At 47.3% G+C, this 15,623-nt stretch overlaps 1 protein-coding gene and 1 pseudogene across 1 annotated transcript; one reads left to right on the top strand and one right to left on the bottom strand.

The window, feature by feature from the left end:
• LOC147118767 (uncharacterized) overlaps positions 1-13,486 on the bottom strand; it is a 166,371-nt pseudogene extending 152,885 nt beyond the window's left edge.
• A 367-nt stretch (positions 13,487-13,853) lies between these two features.
• Positions 13,854-15,229, top strand: LOC147118766 (uncharacterized; the record flags this gene model as incomplete). Its single annotated transcript, XM_085983965.1, has 1 exon — positions 13,854-15,229. A coding segment is annotated over one exon (1,098 nt), but the record flags the coding sequence as incomplete, so codon positions are not given.
• Positions 15,230-15,623: the final 394 nt, after the last annotated feature.

Genomic DNA, 15,623 nt, shown 5'->3' with positions numbered 1-15,623 from the left:
GGTCCTTGGGCCCCAGCTATTCAGAATATATATTAATGATCTAGACAAGGGAACTAGATGTAATATCTCCAAATTTGCAGACGACACAAAGCTGGGTGGGCGTGTGTGCTGTGAGGAGGATGCCGAGAAACTCCAGGATGATTTGGACAGGTTGGGTGAATGGGCAAAAGCATGGCAGATGCAATATAACGTGGATAAATGCGAGGTTATCCACTTTGGTGGCAAAAACAGGAAGGCAGATTATTATCTGAATGGCAATAGATTGGGAGAAGGGGAAGTGCAACGAGACCTGGGTGTCCTTGTGCACCAGTCGCTGAAGGTAAGCATGCAAGTGCAGCAGGTGGTTAAGAAGGCAAATGGCATGTTGGCCTTCATAGCGAGAGGGTTTGAGTACAGGAACAAGGATGTCTTGCTGCAGTTATACAGGGCCTTGGTGAGACCGCACCTTGAGTATTGTGTGCAGTTTTGGTCGCCTTATCTGAGGAAGGATGTTCTTGCCAAGGAAGGAATTCAGTGAAGATTAACCAGGCTGATACCTGGGATGGCAGGAATGGCGTATGAGGAGAGGTTGGGTTGATTGGGCTTGTACTCGCTGGAGTTTAGAAGAATGAGAGGGAATCTCATTGAAACTTATAAAATTTTGACAGGACTGGACAGACTAGATGCTGGAAGGATGTTTCCGATGGTCGGGGAGTCCAGAACCAGTGGTCACAGTCTAAGGATAAGTGGTAGGCCATTTAGGACAGAAATTAGGAGGAATTTCTTCACCCAGAGAGTGGTGAACCTGTGGAATTCTCTACCACAGAAGGAAGTAGAGGCCAATACATTAAATAAATTCAAGAAGGAGTTGAATATATTTCTTAAGGTTAAAGGGATCAAGGGGTATGGGGAGAAAGCAGGGACTGGGTACTGAATTTGGATGATCAGCCATGATCGCATTGAATGGCGGAGCAGGCTCGAGGGGCCGAATGGCCTACTCCTGCTCCTATCTTCTATGTTTCTATTCCAACTCTTTGCTTTCTGTCTGCCAACCAGTTCTCTATCCAAGTCAATACCTTGCTCCCAATCCCATGTGCCTTAACTTTACACACTAATCTCTTATGCGGGACCTTATCGAAAACCTTTTGAAAGTCCAAATACACCACATCCACTGGTTCTCCCTTATCTATTTTACCAGTTACATCCTCAAAAAATTCCAGTAGCTTAGTCAAGCATGATTAACCTTTTGTTAATCCATGTTGACTTTGTCCGATCCTGTCACTGTTTTCCAAGTGCTCTGCTATTACATCTTTTATAATGGACTCTAGCATTTTCCCCACTACCGATGTCAGGCTTACCGGTCTGCAATTCCCCGTTTTCTCTCTACCACCTTTTTTGAATCGTGGGGTAACATTAGCTACCCTCCAATTCATGGGTACTGTTCCAGATTCCATCGGATGTTGGAAGATGATCAGCAATGCATCTACTATTTCCAGGGCCACTTCCTTAAGTACCCTAGGATGTAGATTATCAGGCCCTGGGGATTTATCGGCCTTCAATCCCATCAATTTCCCTAACACCATTTCCCTACAAATACTGATTCCTTTCAGTTCCTCCCTTTCATCAGACCCTATGTTCCCCGACATCTCTGGGAGGTTATTTGTGTCCTCCTTTGTGAAGACAGAACCAAAGTATGTATTTAATTGGTCAGCCATTTCCTTGTTCCCCATTATAAATTCCCCTGATTCTGACTGCAAGGGACCTAAGTTTGGCTTTACCAATCTTTTTCTCTTCACATATCGATAAAAGCTTTTACACTCAGTTTTTATGTTCCCTGCAAGCTTACTCTCATACTCTATTTCCCCCCTCTTAATTAATCCCTTTATCCTCCTTTGTTGAATCCTAAACTGCTCCCAATCCTCAGGTTTACTGCTTTTTCTTGCCAATTTATATGTCTTCTCCTTGGATCTTATGCTATCCCTAATTTGCCTTGTTAGCTACGGTTGAGTCACCTTTTTTGATTTATTTTTATGCCAAACGGGGATGAACAAATTCTGTAGTTTGCCATTGCCTGTCCACCGTTAACCTTTTGAGTGACATTCCCCAATCAACCCTACCCAACTCGCACCTCAGACCATCGTAGTTTCCTTTAATTAAATTCAGGACCCTAGTCTCTGAGTCAACTATTTCACTCTCCATCTTAATGAAGAATTCTATCATATTGTGATTGCTCTGACCCAAGGGGCCTCGCACAACAAGATTGCTAATTAATCCTTTCTCATTACATAATGCCCAGTCTAAGATGGCCTGATCTCTAGTTGGTTCCTCTACATATTGGCCCAGGAAACCATCCCGTATACACTCCAGGAATTCCTCCTCCACAGTATTGTTACTAATTTGGTTATAGTTGTCCCTTCAAAGAAACAACTCAAATGATTTCCCTTTCCTTGATTACATGCAACTCAATATTTCAGTTAGCAATGATTTATCAAATACAGAAAATAAAATGTTGATAATATATGCCCACTCCCCGGGGTTCATGAACCCGCTCCCTGAGCTCTCTCACCTGATGTGTCAGCGGCTGCTGCCAAAGTCCGCGCATGCTCAGCTCACACTGCCCGTGAGGTACGAGGTACGAGCAGCGTGGCGACTTTAAAAGGAGGAGCGAGGCGAGGCCCGACCAATTCAACAGCAGGGGAGAGAGGTAGGAAGTAATCCAAGTGTGACATCACCAGGAAGCAGGTAAGTGATTGGTTGGTGAGTATTTCTTTCTCCTTTTCATTACAAGCTTAAATTCTGCGGTTTATATTTTCTTGGGTCTCTGTGGTGTAGTGGGGACAGTTGGTAAATAAGCGCCCTAGAGTATATCTTTAACTGGTGGTATTGAATTAATTTAAATTAATTAAAGGGGTAAGTCATGCCAGGAGAGCCCAGCCCCGTGTTATGCTCCTCTTGCTCTATGTGGGAATTCAGGGACGCTGCCAGTGTCCCTGACGACCATGTGTGCCAGAAATGCATCCAGCTGCAGCTACTAACGGGCTGTATGGAGGCGCTGGAGCTGCGGATGGATGGGTTGTGGAGCATTCACAATGCTGAGAGGGTCGTGGATTACACGTTTGATGAGCTGGTCACGCCGCAGGGTAGGGCTGCACAGGCAGAAGGGAAATGGGTGACCAACAGGCGGAGCAATAGAAGCAGGCAGGTAGTACAGGGGACCCTTGTGGCCATCCCCCTGTCAAACAGGTATACCAGTTTGGTTACTGTTGAGGGGGATGACTCACCAGGGGAAGGCAGCAGCAGCCAACTTCCCAGCACCAGGGGTGTTGCTGCTGCTCAGGAAGGGAGGAAAAAGAGTGGGAGAGCAATAGTGGTAGGGGATTCTATCGTAAGGGGAACAGATAGGTGTTTCTGTGGCCGTAGACGTGACTCCAGGATGGTTTGTTGCCTCCCTGGTGCCAGGGTCAAGGATGTCACTGAACAGCTGCAGGGCATTCTGAAGGAGGAGGGTGAACAGGCAGAGGTCGTGGTTCACATTGGGACCAACGACATAGGTAGGAAGAGGGATGAGGTCCTGCAGCAAGAATTTAGGGAGCTAGGTAGCAGATTAAAGAGTAGGACCTCAAAGGTTGTAATCTCTGGATTACTCCTGGCGCCACATGCTAGTGAGTATAGGAATAGGAGGATAGAGCAAATGAATGTGTGGCTAATGAGTTGGTGCAGGAGGGAGGGCTTTAGTTTCCTGGATCACTGGGCCTGCTTCTGGGGAAGGTGGGACTTGTACAAGTCAGACGGGTTGCACCTGAACCAGGGCGGGACAAATATCCTTGCGGGGAGGTTTGCTAGCGCTGTTCGGGGGGGGTTTAAACTAAAATGGCAGGGGGTTGGGAACCTGAGCAGGGAGACAGAGGAAAGGAAAACAGGGAGAAAAGCAAAAGATAGGAAGGAGAAAAACAAAAGTGGCAGTCAGAGAAATCAACGGTTTAAATCAAACGTGGCCACAGTAAATAATAATTCTAATAGGTCTAAGAGCGTTAAAAAAACAAGCCTGAAGGCTTTGTGTCTTAATGCGAGGAGCATTTGTAATAAGGTGGATGAATTGGCTGCGCAAATAGAGGTAAACGAACATGATTTGGTTGGGATTACGGAAACGTGGCTCAAGGATGGCCAAGACTGGGAACTCAACATCCAGGGGTATTCGATATTCAGGAAAGATAGGCAGAAAGGAAAGGGAGGTGGGGTAGCATTACTGGTTAAAGAAGGGATTAATACTGTTGTGTATGTACCTTTAAGGGAATAACTGGTCTTAGACTGCAGTACCGGCAGTGACCACCCCTGTATAAAAGGCCCTAGCAGGCTTCTGTAGTTGCAGTTTCAAGCTGCCTCTTGTTCAGTAAAGTACCTGTTAAACTGTTCTCCCGAAGTCCGTGTATTATTGGGGCGCGGACTTTACAGTGGCGACGAGTAAGTTCGAACTCACCTGCAGTGTGGCATCATCTCACGGGGATCTCGCCTGAAAGGAAGGTCCTGGAAGGTCGTAGTCTGAGCAATGGGCGTCGACTGAGGGCAACCACCCAAAGAATCCATCGGTGTTTGGAGAATTGCGGGAGAGACTGTGGTTCCAGCGAATCGTGCTGGTAGCAGGTAGCACGCTGACCCTCCCGGACTGCGGCGGGCTCAAGCTCGATCGAGCGGCTCTACAAATCGGGCCGCGCAGCGTCACCGGGAAAAGAAAACAAGAGAGAGAGGGTGGAGCGCACAGGGCGCGGTCGGTGCTCGAGAACAGGACAGCGGAGAGAAACTAAACGGGGGGGAAGGAAAGCGAGATGCGCCGAAGCTGCGGGTCGCCGCCATTATCCCGTAGAACGCTAGGAGCAGCGTGGCAGTAAGGGGAAAAAGCAAAAGCGCGCGAGGTGCCATTTTATCCCGTTGGGGAAGAAGCAAAAGTGCGGGAGGCGCCATTTTATTCCATTGGGGAAGAAGCAAAAGCGCGGGAGGCGCCATTTTAAATCGCCCAAGATGCCGAAAAGTGGCAGTATCACTGCTTTCGACAATGAGGTAGAAGACTGGACCACGTATGTGGAAAGAATTAAAGTGTACTGCAAGGCAAATGAGGTGGCTGATGGAAAGAGGGCGTCGGTATTATTAAATCTGATGGGTGCGAGTACGTACGGCCTATTGCGGAATTTAATTACCCCAGCTAAACCAATGGAGAAAAGTTTTGAGGAGATTGTTCATATCTTACAGGAACATCTAAGCCTTACACCACTGCTGACAGCAGAAAGATTCAAGTTCCATAAAAGAAACCAGCACAAAGACGAGAGCAATGCTGACTATCTTACGGAACTACGCAAGTTATCGAAGCACTGCCAGTTCGGAGCAGGACTGGCAGACACCTTACGGGATAAGTTTGTCTGCGGGCTCCAGAGTGAAGGAACCCAGAAACGACTACTTTCAAAAAAGGACCTGACGCTAGAACAGGCTTTCAGCGTGGCAGTATCCTACGAAGCAGCAGCACGGGGAGCTGTGGAAATACAACAGAAACCACAAGAATACAGCGCTAACGAAATGGCGTATGGAGCCAAAAAGTGCTATCGCTGCGGCAGAACAACCCATGAGCAGAAGGACTGCTGGTTTAAAGACAAAATATGCAGGCAATGCGGGAAAATGGGACATATAGCAAGAGTCTGCAGGTCGGGAAAGAAGACCAACATGACAAGAACTACTAAGGAACAGTACAGGAAAGTAAAGAAACTGACAGACAGTAGTTCAGAAGATCAGGAGAGTGATAAGGACTCCGGGAGCAGGCAACTAAGTTGTTTAAAGTTACACAACGTGATCGCAAAAGAAGATCACTGAACCATTTGGGTCACCCTCATGATAGCAGGGTCCCCAGTGAAGATGGAATTGGACACAGGATCAGCCCTAACTGTCATGAATTGATGAGACTATGAGCGGCTATTCTCACACATACCCTTAAAGGACACGTCCATTGTATTGAAGACATACACGGGGCAAAAGGTCTAGCCCAGAGGAAAATTAAGGGTGCCAGTTGAATATAACGGAAAGGAAACACAGAAACTATACATGTATATACTACGAGATGGAGGACCACCATTATTGGGATGTGAATGGATCCGAAGACTACAATTGGATTGGCATTGCATTCTGGCACTAACTGTGACTGACAAAAAAGATGATGACGTCGCACCTGGACGTCTGTCACAAATTCCATCTGACGCGGAAGAGGTGTTCCAACAAGGACTTGGGACTCTAAAAGGAGTAAAGGCAACCATAAAGATTGAGGATAACGCAACCCCAAAATTTGTCAAGGCCAGAGCGGTGCCATACGCGATACGCCCAGCTGTGGTACTGAACTGGAGAGTCTGGAGCGTTCAGGGGTGCTGTCTAAGGTGGACTGGAGCGAGTGGGCCACACCCATCGTTCCTGTAATGAAGAAAGCATTGAGCAGCACGCCTGAGGAGCCAAGGAAGGTTCGCATCTGTGGGGACTTCAATGTGACTGTGAACCCAGTCCTGCACACAGTACAGTATCCGCTTCCGCGGATAGAAGATATTTTCGCCTCACTATCTGGAGGGAAACATTTTACAAAGATTGACCTGGCTCAAGCGTATCTACAAATGGAGGTGGAAGAAGCATCTTGGAAATGCCTCACGATAAACACTCACAAAGGCCTTTACCAGTTCAATTGACTGGTATTTGGGGTAGCATCGGCCCCGGCTATGTGGCAGAGGGCAATGGAACAAGTCCTGCAAGGGATCCTGGGGACCCAGTGTTATTTGGACGACATCATGGTTACGGGCGAAAATGACAATGAACACCTTGCCAACCTGGAACAGGTGCTCACGAGTTTGCAGGAATATGGGCTACGAGCCAACTGTCCCAAATGCGAGTTCTTCAGGAGACAAATCTCGTATTGTGGCCACATGATTGATGAGGAAGGGTTGCATAAGTCGTCGGACAAGATTGAGGCTGTAGTCAAGGCTCCAGCACCAGAAAATGTGTCGCAACTGAGGTCGTTCCTCGGGTTGGTGAACTACTACCATAAGTTCTTGCCGAATTTATCTGCAATTCTGCACCCACTGAACGCCCTCCTTCAAACTGGTGTAACATGGAAATGGAGTGATGAGTGTAAGCATGCCTTTCAGGAATGCCAAATCACTTCAGAAGAAGTATTGGCCCACTACAACCCAACACTACCAATTCGGTTGGCATGTGATGCATCACCTTACGGCATTGGAGCGGTGCTGTCACACAAATTCCGTGACGGTTCAGAGAGGCCAATAGCCTTTGCATCGCGCTCGCTAACATCAGCCGAGCGTAACTATGCCCAGATTGACAGGGAGGCCCTCAGCCTGGTGTGGGGGGTGAAGAAGTTCAATCACTATCTGCACGGGCGGAAATTCACCCTACTGACTGATCATCAACCCCTGGTCTCAATTTTTAACCCAAAGAAGGGCGTTCCGGTGATGATGGCGCAACGGCTGCAAAGATGGTCACTTTTTCAGTATGACATAGAGTACAAAGGTACGAAACAACATGGAAACACTGATGGGCTGTCACACCTACTGTTGTCTACGGCGGAAGAAGCACCTGCAGTGGACCCGGTGGAGATATTCCATGCAACCATAGTCAAATGTATGCCTGTTACAAACGCAATTATTGAGAAGGAAACCCGAAATGACCCGACACTCTCTCAGGTCTATGATTTGACAGTGAAGGGATGGCCAGCATATGGCGACTCACTGTTGCCAGCATTCTCACCAAGGAGGGAACAGCTGTCAGTGTGCCGGGGAACCTTGATGTGTGGATCCCGAGTGGTAATTCCACCCAAGTTGAGAGATAGAGTACTCAATGAGCTTCACGAGGGTCATCTGGGAGGGGTAAAAATGAAGAGCCTAGCCAGGGCGTTTGTGTGGTGGCCGGGAATCGATAAAGAAATTGAGGATATGACCAAGAGATGCACAGGATGCCAGAAGGTCCAAAACGCTCCACCACAGGCCCCGCTACATCCATGGGAGTGGCCCTCATCTCCATGGCAACGGGTACACATTGATTTTGCTGGTCCATTTATGGACTCAATGTTTCTAATCGCTGTGGACGCCCATTCGAAATGGCCAGAGGCCTTTCAAATGTCCTCCACCACCACGGAGAAAACTATTGCAGTCCTAAGGACCATCTTCACCAGGAATGGGTTGCCAGAACAGATCTGTTCCGACAATGGCCCACAGTTTGTGTCTGAGGATTTCCGGAGGATCCTGAAGAATAATGGGGTGAAACATTACACATCTGCCCCATATCATCCAGCCACAAATAGATTGGCTGAGAGGTTTGTTCAGACCTTTAAAAAGGCCATAAAGGCAATGTATAATGATGACATACCACTGCAACACAAGGTGGATAACTTCCTGTTTGCTTACCGGAATGCGACACATGCAGTAACCAACCAAACTCCAGCCATACTGTTTTTCAACCGGAGACTAAGATGTCGCTTGGATTTGCTCAAACCAAACATAAGATGAGATGTTGAGGATAAGCAGTTCCAGCACATAAATGAAAAGCCAACCAGGAGCTTCAAGATAGGGCAACCAGTCTTGGCCCGTGACTACCAAACAGAAAAATGGCAGCCAGGCATGATATGCACACAGCAGGGACCACTAATGTACACAGTGGACGTTGGCGAGAGCATCGTGAGATGCCATGCTGATCAGATTCTAGAGTCACAGGAACAAGCCAAACCTGTACCACAAGCATGTGCACCTGGTAATGAGCCCGAAGTACAGATTGCGTCTACCTCAGAAGCAGGGGTATTGGAAGCTGATGAACCAACCAATGACAATGAGCCAGAATTGACTCCACCGCCAGAACAGGATACTCGAGAAAGGCGCCATCCTGTCCGGATCAGGAAGCCTCCTCAAAGACTGAACTTATAAATGACTATTTCAGTTGATGTATATATTACTGAGAAAATTGTAATTGTAATTAGTTATTATTTAGTTGTTAAATGAATGTTATGTACTGTTTATCTAAAAGGGGAGGAATTGTTGTGTATGTACCTTTAAGGGAATAACTGGTCTTAGACTGCAGTACCGGCAGTGACCACCCCTGTATAAAAGGCCCTAGCAGGCTTCTGTAGTTTCAGTTTCAAGCTGCCTCTTGTTCAGTAAAGTACCTGTTAAACTGTTCTCCCGAAGTCCGTGTATTATTGAGGCGCGGACTTTACAAATACAATTGTAATGAAGGATATTAGCTCTGATGATGTGGAATCTGTATGGGTAGAATTGAGAAATACTAAGGGGACAAAAACATTAGTGGGAGTGGTATATAGACCTCCAAACAGTAAGGCGGAGGTTGGGGATGGCATTAAAAGGGAAATTAAAGAAGCGTGCAATAAGGGCACAGCAGTCATCATGGGTGACTTTAATCTACATATAGATTGGGCCAACCAAATTAGTAACAATACTGTGGAGGAGGAATTCCTGGAGTGTGTACGGGATGGTTTCCTGGACCAATATGTCGAGGAACCAACCAGAGATCAGGCCATCTTAGACTGGGTATTATGCAACGAGAAAGGATTAATTAGCAATCTTGTTGTATGAGGCCCCTTGGGTCGGAGCGATCATAATATGATCGAATTCTTCATTAAGATGGAGAATGAAGTCGTTGACTCAGAGACAAGGGTCCTCAATTTAAATAAAGGAAACTATGATGGTCTGAGGAGCGAGTTGGGTAGGATTGATTGGGGAATGGCACTCAAAGGGTTGACGGTGGATAGGCAATGGCAAACATTCAAAGACCAAATGGATGAGCTACAGAATTTGTTCATCCCAGTTAGGCATAAAAATAAATCAAAAAGGGTGACTCAACCGTGGCTAACAAGGAAAATTAGGGATAGCATAAGATCCAAGGAGAGGACATATAAATTGGCTAGAAAAAGCAATAATCCTGAGGATTGGGAGCAGTTTAGGAGTCAACAAAGGAGGACAAAGGGATTAATTAAGAAAGGGAAAATAGAATATGAGAGTAAGCTATCAGGGAACATAAAAACTGACTGTAAAAGCTTTTATAGATATGTGAAGAGAAAAAGATTGGTGAAGTCAAGCGTAGGTCCCTTACAGTCAGAATCAGGGGAATTTATAATGGGAAACAAGGAAATGGCAGACCAACTAAATACATACTTTGGTTCTGTCTTCACAAAGGAGGACACAAATAACCTCCCAGAGATGCCGGGGAACATAGGGTCTAATGTGAGGGAGGAACTGAAAGAAATCAGTATTTGTAGGGAAATGATGTTAGGAAAATTGATGGGATTGAAGGCCGATAAATCCCCAGGGCTTGATGGTCTACATCCCAGGGTACTTAAGGAAGTGGCCCTAGAGGTAGTAGATGCATTGCTGGTCATCTTCCAGAACTCGATAGGCTCTGGCACAGTACCCATGGATTGGAGGGTCGCTAATCTTACCCCACTATTCAAAAAAGGTGGTAGAGAAAAAGCGGGGAATTATAGACCGGTAAGCCTGACATCGGTAGTGGGGAAAATGCTAGAGTCTATTATAGAAGATGTAATAGCAGAGCACTTGGAAAGCAGTGACAGGATTGGACAAAGTCAACATGGATTTACAAGAGGTAAATCATGCTTGACTAATCTACTGGAATTTTTTGAGGATGTAACTGGTAAAATAGATAAGGGAGAACCAGTGGATGTGGTGTATTTGGACTTTCAGAAGGCTTTCGATAAGGTCCCACATAAGAGAGTAGCGTGAAAAATCAAGGCACATGGGATTGGGGGCAAGGTATTGACTTGGTTAGAGAACTGGTTGGCGGACAGAAAGCAAAGAGTTGGAATAAACGGGTCATTTTCCGAGTGGCAGGCAGTGACTAGTGGGGTACCGCAAGGATCGGTCCTAGGACCCCAGCTGTTCACAATATATATTAATGATCTGGATGAGGGAATGGGATGTAATATCGCCAAATTTGCAGATGACACAAAGCTGGGTGGGAGGGTAAGCTGTGAGGAGGATGTCGTGAAACGATTTGGACAGGTTGGGTGATTGGGCAGAAACATGGCAAATGCACTATAATGTGGATAAATGTGAGGTTATCCACTTTGGTGGCAAAAACAGGATAGCAGATTATTATATGAATGGCAATAGATTGGGAGAAGGGGAAGTTCAAAGAGACCTGGGTATTATTGCGCACCAGTCGCTGAAGGTAAGCATGCAGGTGCAGCAGGCGGTTAAGAAGGCAAATGGTATGTTGGCCTTCATAGCAAGAGGGTTCGAGTATAAGAACAAGGATGTCTTGCTGCAGTTGTACAGGGCCTTGGTGAGACCGCACCTTGAGTATTGTGTACAGTTTTGGTCACCTTACCTGAGGAAGGACGTTCTTGCCATGGAGGGAGTGCAGCGAAGATTCACCAGGCTGATACCTGGGATGGCAGGAATGACGTACGAGGAGAGATTGTGTCGATTGGGCTTATACTCACGGGAGTTTAGAAGATTGAGAGGGGATCTCATCGAAACCTATAAAATTCTGTCAGGTCTGGACAGACTGGATGCAGAAAGGATGTTTCTGATGGCCGGGGAGTCCAGAACCAGGGGTCACAGTCTAAGGATAAGGGGTAAGCCATTTAGGACTGAAATGCGGAGGAATTTCTTCACCCAGAGAGTGGTGAACCTGTGGAATTCTCTGCCACAGAGGGCGGTGGAGGCCAATTCATTAAATATATTCAAGAAATAGTTGGATATATTTCTTGAGGCTAAAGGGATCAAGGGATATGGGGAGAAGGCAGGGACAGGGTACTGAATTTGGATGATCAGCCATGATCTCATTGAATGGCGGAGCAGGCTCGAAGGGCCAAATGGCCTACTCCTGCTCCTATCTTCTATGTTTCTATGTTTCTATGATTGACGGGAGCTCCGGACCAATCGGAAAAGCGGGGCGGGGCTGGAGGACCGAGCGGGCGGTGGGTCCTCCAACCAATCGGAATGTGTGAGTGGCGGAGCTTCGCCTTTGAACCGGAACAACAGAAGGTGAACTGAGCATGCGCGGGAGAGGCTATTGTTGGGCAGTGTGAGCTGAGCATGTGCGGCTGGCGAGGCTGCAGCAGGTCAGAGGGAGGCGGGTTAATGAACCCCGGGGGGACGCGGGCTTCACACCCCGAGTGCGGCCCCAGGCCCGATTATAAGAGCAGTGAACATTATCCGCCCCACCCGCGGGTTCCCATTTCACTCCGGCCCGAATCTCAACAAAGCGCCAAACTCCGGGACAGACAGGAAGTGAGTCAGGGAGCGTCTGTAAATGGAGGAGAAATGGTGACTGGTCAGGGAGCGTCTATAAATGGAGATGAAATGGTGACTGGTCAGGGAGCGTCTGTAAATGGAGGAGAAATGGTGACTGGTCATGGAGCGTGTGTAAATGAAGGAGAAATGTTGACTGGTCAGGGAGCGTCTGTAAATGGAGGAGAAATGGAGACTGGTCAGGGAGTGTCTGTAAATGAAGGTAAAATAGTGACTAATCAGGGAGCGTCTGTAAATGGAGGAGAAATGGAGACTGGTCAGGGAGCATCTGTAAATGGAGGAGAAATGGTGACTGGTCAGGGAGCGTCTGTGAATGGAGGAGAAATGGAGATTGGTCAGGGAGCGTCTGTAAATGGAGGCGAAGTGAAGACTGGTCAGGGAGCATCTGTAAATGGAGACTGGTCAGGGAGCGTCTGTAAATGCAGGAGGAATGGAGACTGTTCACGGAGCGTCTGTAAATGCAGGAGAAATGGGGACTGGTCAGGGAGCATCTGTAAATGGAGGAGAAATGGAGACTGGTCAGGGGGCGTCTGTAAATGGAGGAGAAATGGAGACTGGTCAGGGGGCGTCTGTAAATGGAGGAAAAATGGTGACTGGTCAGGGAGCGTCTGTAAATGGAGGAGAAATGGTGACTGGTCAGGGAGCGCCTGAAAATGGAGGAGAAATGGTGACCGGTCAGGGAGCGTCTGGGAGAAATCATTCAGCATTTTTTGGGTGTTGATTTGTGTGGACAAATATATCAGTGATTTCAATGAGACTCTTTCTGTGTCCCAGCTCCTGTAAATACCGGCTGTAAAGGACTGTAAAGGGCTGTAAAGGAGGCTCCACACCGCTGGCTGCTTGTGTGTCAGTGATCTCCCATCAGATTAATGTGCTTCTGCTGTCTGTGTGTTTAATAAAGTGCCCGAAGCCCTCACTGTATCACTTTCACATATCCCAGCTGCAGTGTAATGTCCATGCTCTGTGCTTCCTGTCCAATATCCCCCTGATCCCTGGCTCTCCTGTTACACCAACTCGGTATAATGGGACAAGAAGTGCAGCTCAAGAGATTCCCAAATCAGGGATGGAATGAAAGGTTCAGACATGTGGAATGTTAATCTTACACATTGTGTGAGATGCTGAGCACCGCCCAACATTTCACCAACACACCTTCTTTCAAATAGTTTCTTCAATTTCTCTTCTGAAGCCATTATTTCATGACAGAGTCCGGACCCCACAGGGTGCTGGCTTCCAGTCCCTCATGAGTGTAGAACTGAACCCATCAGAGTCAACACCTTCAGGGGGAGCAAGAAAAGTCGATTGAAAGGAAAAATGTTGGAGATGGTGCGATGGGTTTGGATTTCAGCACAGGGAGGAGGGAGAGTGTGTGGGACGGGAATTTACAGCTTTGGGGAAAAAGAGAGGAAAGAATGTTCCATAGAAACGAGAATTGTCTGTTCTGAATTTCTATCCTTTACTTACAGTGATGTCTTTTGTAAACTCCTTTTACAGGGTATTAGAAGGGGTGGGTTTACAGACAGGAAACTCAAACCAAACATCACCTCAACTTCAGTGTGACTGGAAAAGCACCGAGCCCCACACACCCGAGTGAGAGTGTTCCAGTGCACTGACTGTGGAAAGAGCTTTTACCCGTTTCACTGCCTGAAAAAACATCGCACCATTCACAGCAAGGAGAAACCATACACGTGTTCTGTGTGTGGACGAGGCTTCAACCGATCGTCCAACCTGGAGAGACACAAGGACACCCACACTACGGAGAAACTGTGGCAATGTGGGGACTGTGGGAAGGGATTCAATTACCTGTTTGAGCTGGAAACTCATCAACGCAGTCACACCGGGGAGAGGCCGTTTACCTGCTGTGTGTGTGGGAAGGGATTCATTTCCCCATCCCAGCTGGAAACTCATCACTACAGTCACACTGGTGAGAGGCCATTCACCTGCTCCATGTGTGGGAAGGGATTCACTCAGTCATCCAACCTGCTGACTCACCAGCGAGTTCACACCGGGGAGAGGCCGTTCACCTGCTCCGTGTGTGGGAAGGGATTCACTAATTCAGCCCACCTTCTGAGACACCAGCGAGTTCACACTGATGAGAGACCTTTTAAATGCTCCGACTGTGTGAACTGCTTTAAAAGCTCTGAGGAACTGATTCAACACCAGCGAATTCACACTGACGATAAACCATTCAGTTGCTCTCACTGTGGGAAGAGGTTTAGGTATTCATCCAATCTCATTGTACACCAGCGCACTCACACTGGGGAGAGACTGTTCACCTGCTGCATGTGTGGAAAAGGATTCATTAAATCATCCAACCTGCTGACACACCAGCGACTTCACACTGGGGAGAGGCCGTTCACCTGCTCCGTGTGTGGAGAGGGATTCACTTGTTCATCCAGCCTGCTGAAACACCAACGAGTTCACACTGGGGAGAGGCCGTTCACCTGCTCCGTGTGTGGGAAGCGATTCACTTGTGCATCCGGCCTTCGGACACACCAGCAAGTTCACACCGGGGGGAGGCCGTTCACCTGCTCTGTGTGTGGGAAGGGATTCACTCGGTCATCCGTCCTGCTGATTCACCAGCGAGCTCACACTGGGGAGAGGGCGTTCACCTGCTCGTGTGTGGGAAGGGATTCACTCAGTCATCCAACCTGCTGAGACACCAGCGAGTTCACAAGTAACTGCAGGGGTTGGATTCTGATGTTATTGCTGCTGTTAATTACAGCCAGGACTGAACCATATTCATTCTGACAGTTGTAGTTTGTTTCTGCTGATGATAATAAACCTATAACTGGCTGGAGTTTAATATTCTGGATATATAGCTGATTGACTTGTTGGGGCTGCAGTGTCCCTTTAAGAATCATTGTGATCGTTCCCCTTAATTCAGGACTTTCATAAGAAATTATTTGACAATAAAATTATGAATTTTACTTTAACCCTAAATTGACCTTTGGTACAAAATCTACAATTTATTGTCTGAAAAGTTCCACTGATTAACATCTCCAATTAGAAAGTGCTGATTAATCCTCGCTGACAATTCTTACTGACTTGCACATTACACACAGTGGCACCTCCATTATCCACCAGAAAGGGGAATGGGAATTGGTGGAGAATCGAGAGCTCCAAATGTTGCCCCTCCCGTCTGGTACAGCAATCCCCTCAGCACGGGAATGGAGACAAGTCCAATCCAAGTAATGGGCTGAGTTTAATCTTTCTGGGCCAGTGGGATTGGTTTATATCAGACAGGAGGAGATTGGTGTCAGTGACTGTGGGGTTGGCTTATATCAGACAGGGGGAGATTGGTGTCAGTGACTGTGGGGTTGGTTTATA

Source organism: Somniosus microcephalus, chromosome 4 (genome assembly GCF_052327205.1).
Source record: "Somniosus microcephalus isolate GS21.2 chromosome 4, FLI_Smic_1.0, whole genome shotgun sequence".
Lineage (NCBI taxonomy): Eukaryota > Metazoa > Chordata > Chondrichthyes > Squaliformes > Somniosidae > Somniosus > Somniosus microcephalus.
The sequence above is the reverse complement of the archived record's forward strand: the minus strand, read 5'-3'. Positions and strand labels throughout refer to the sequence as shown.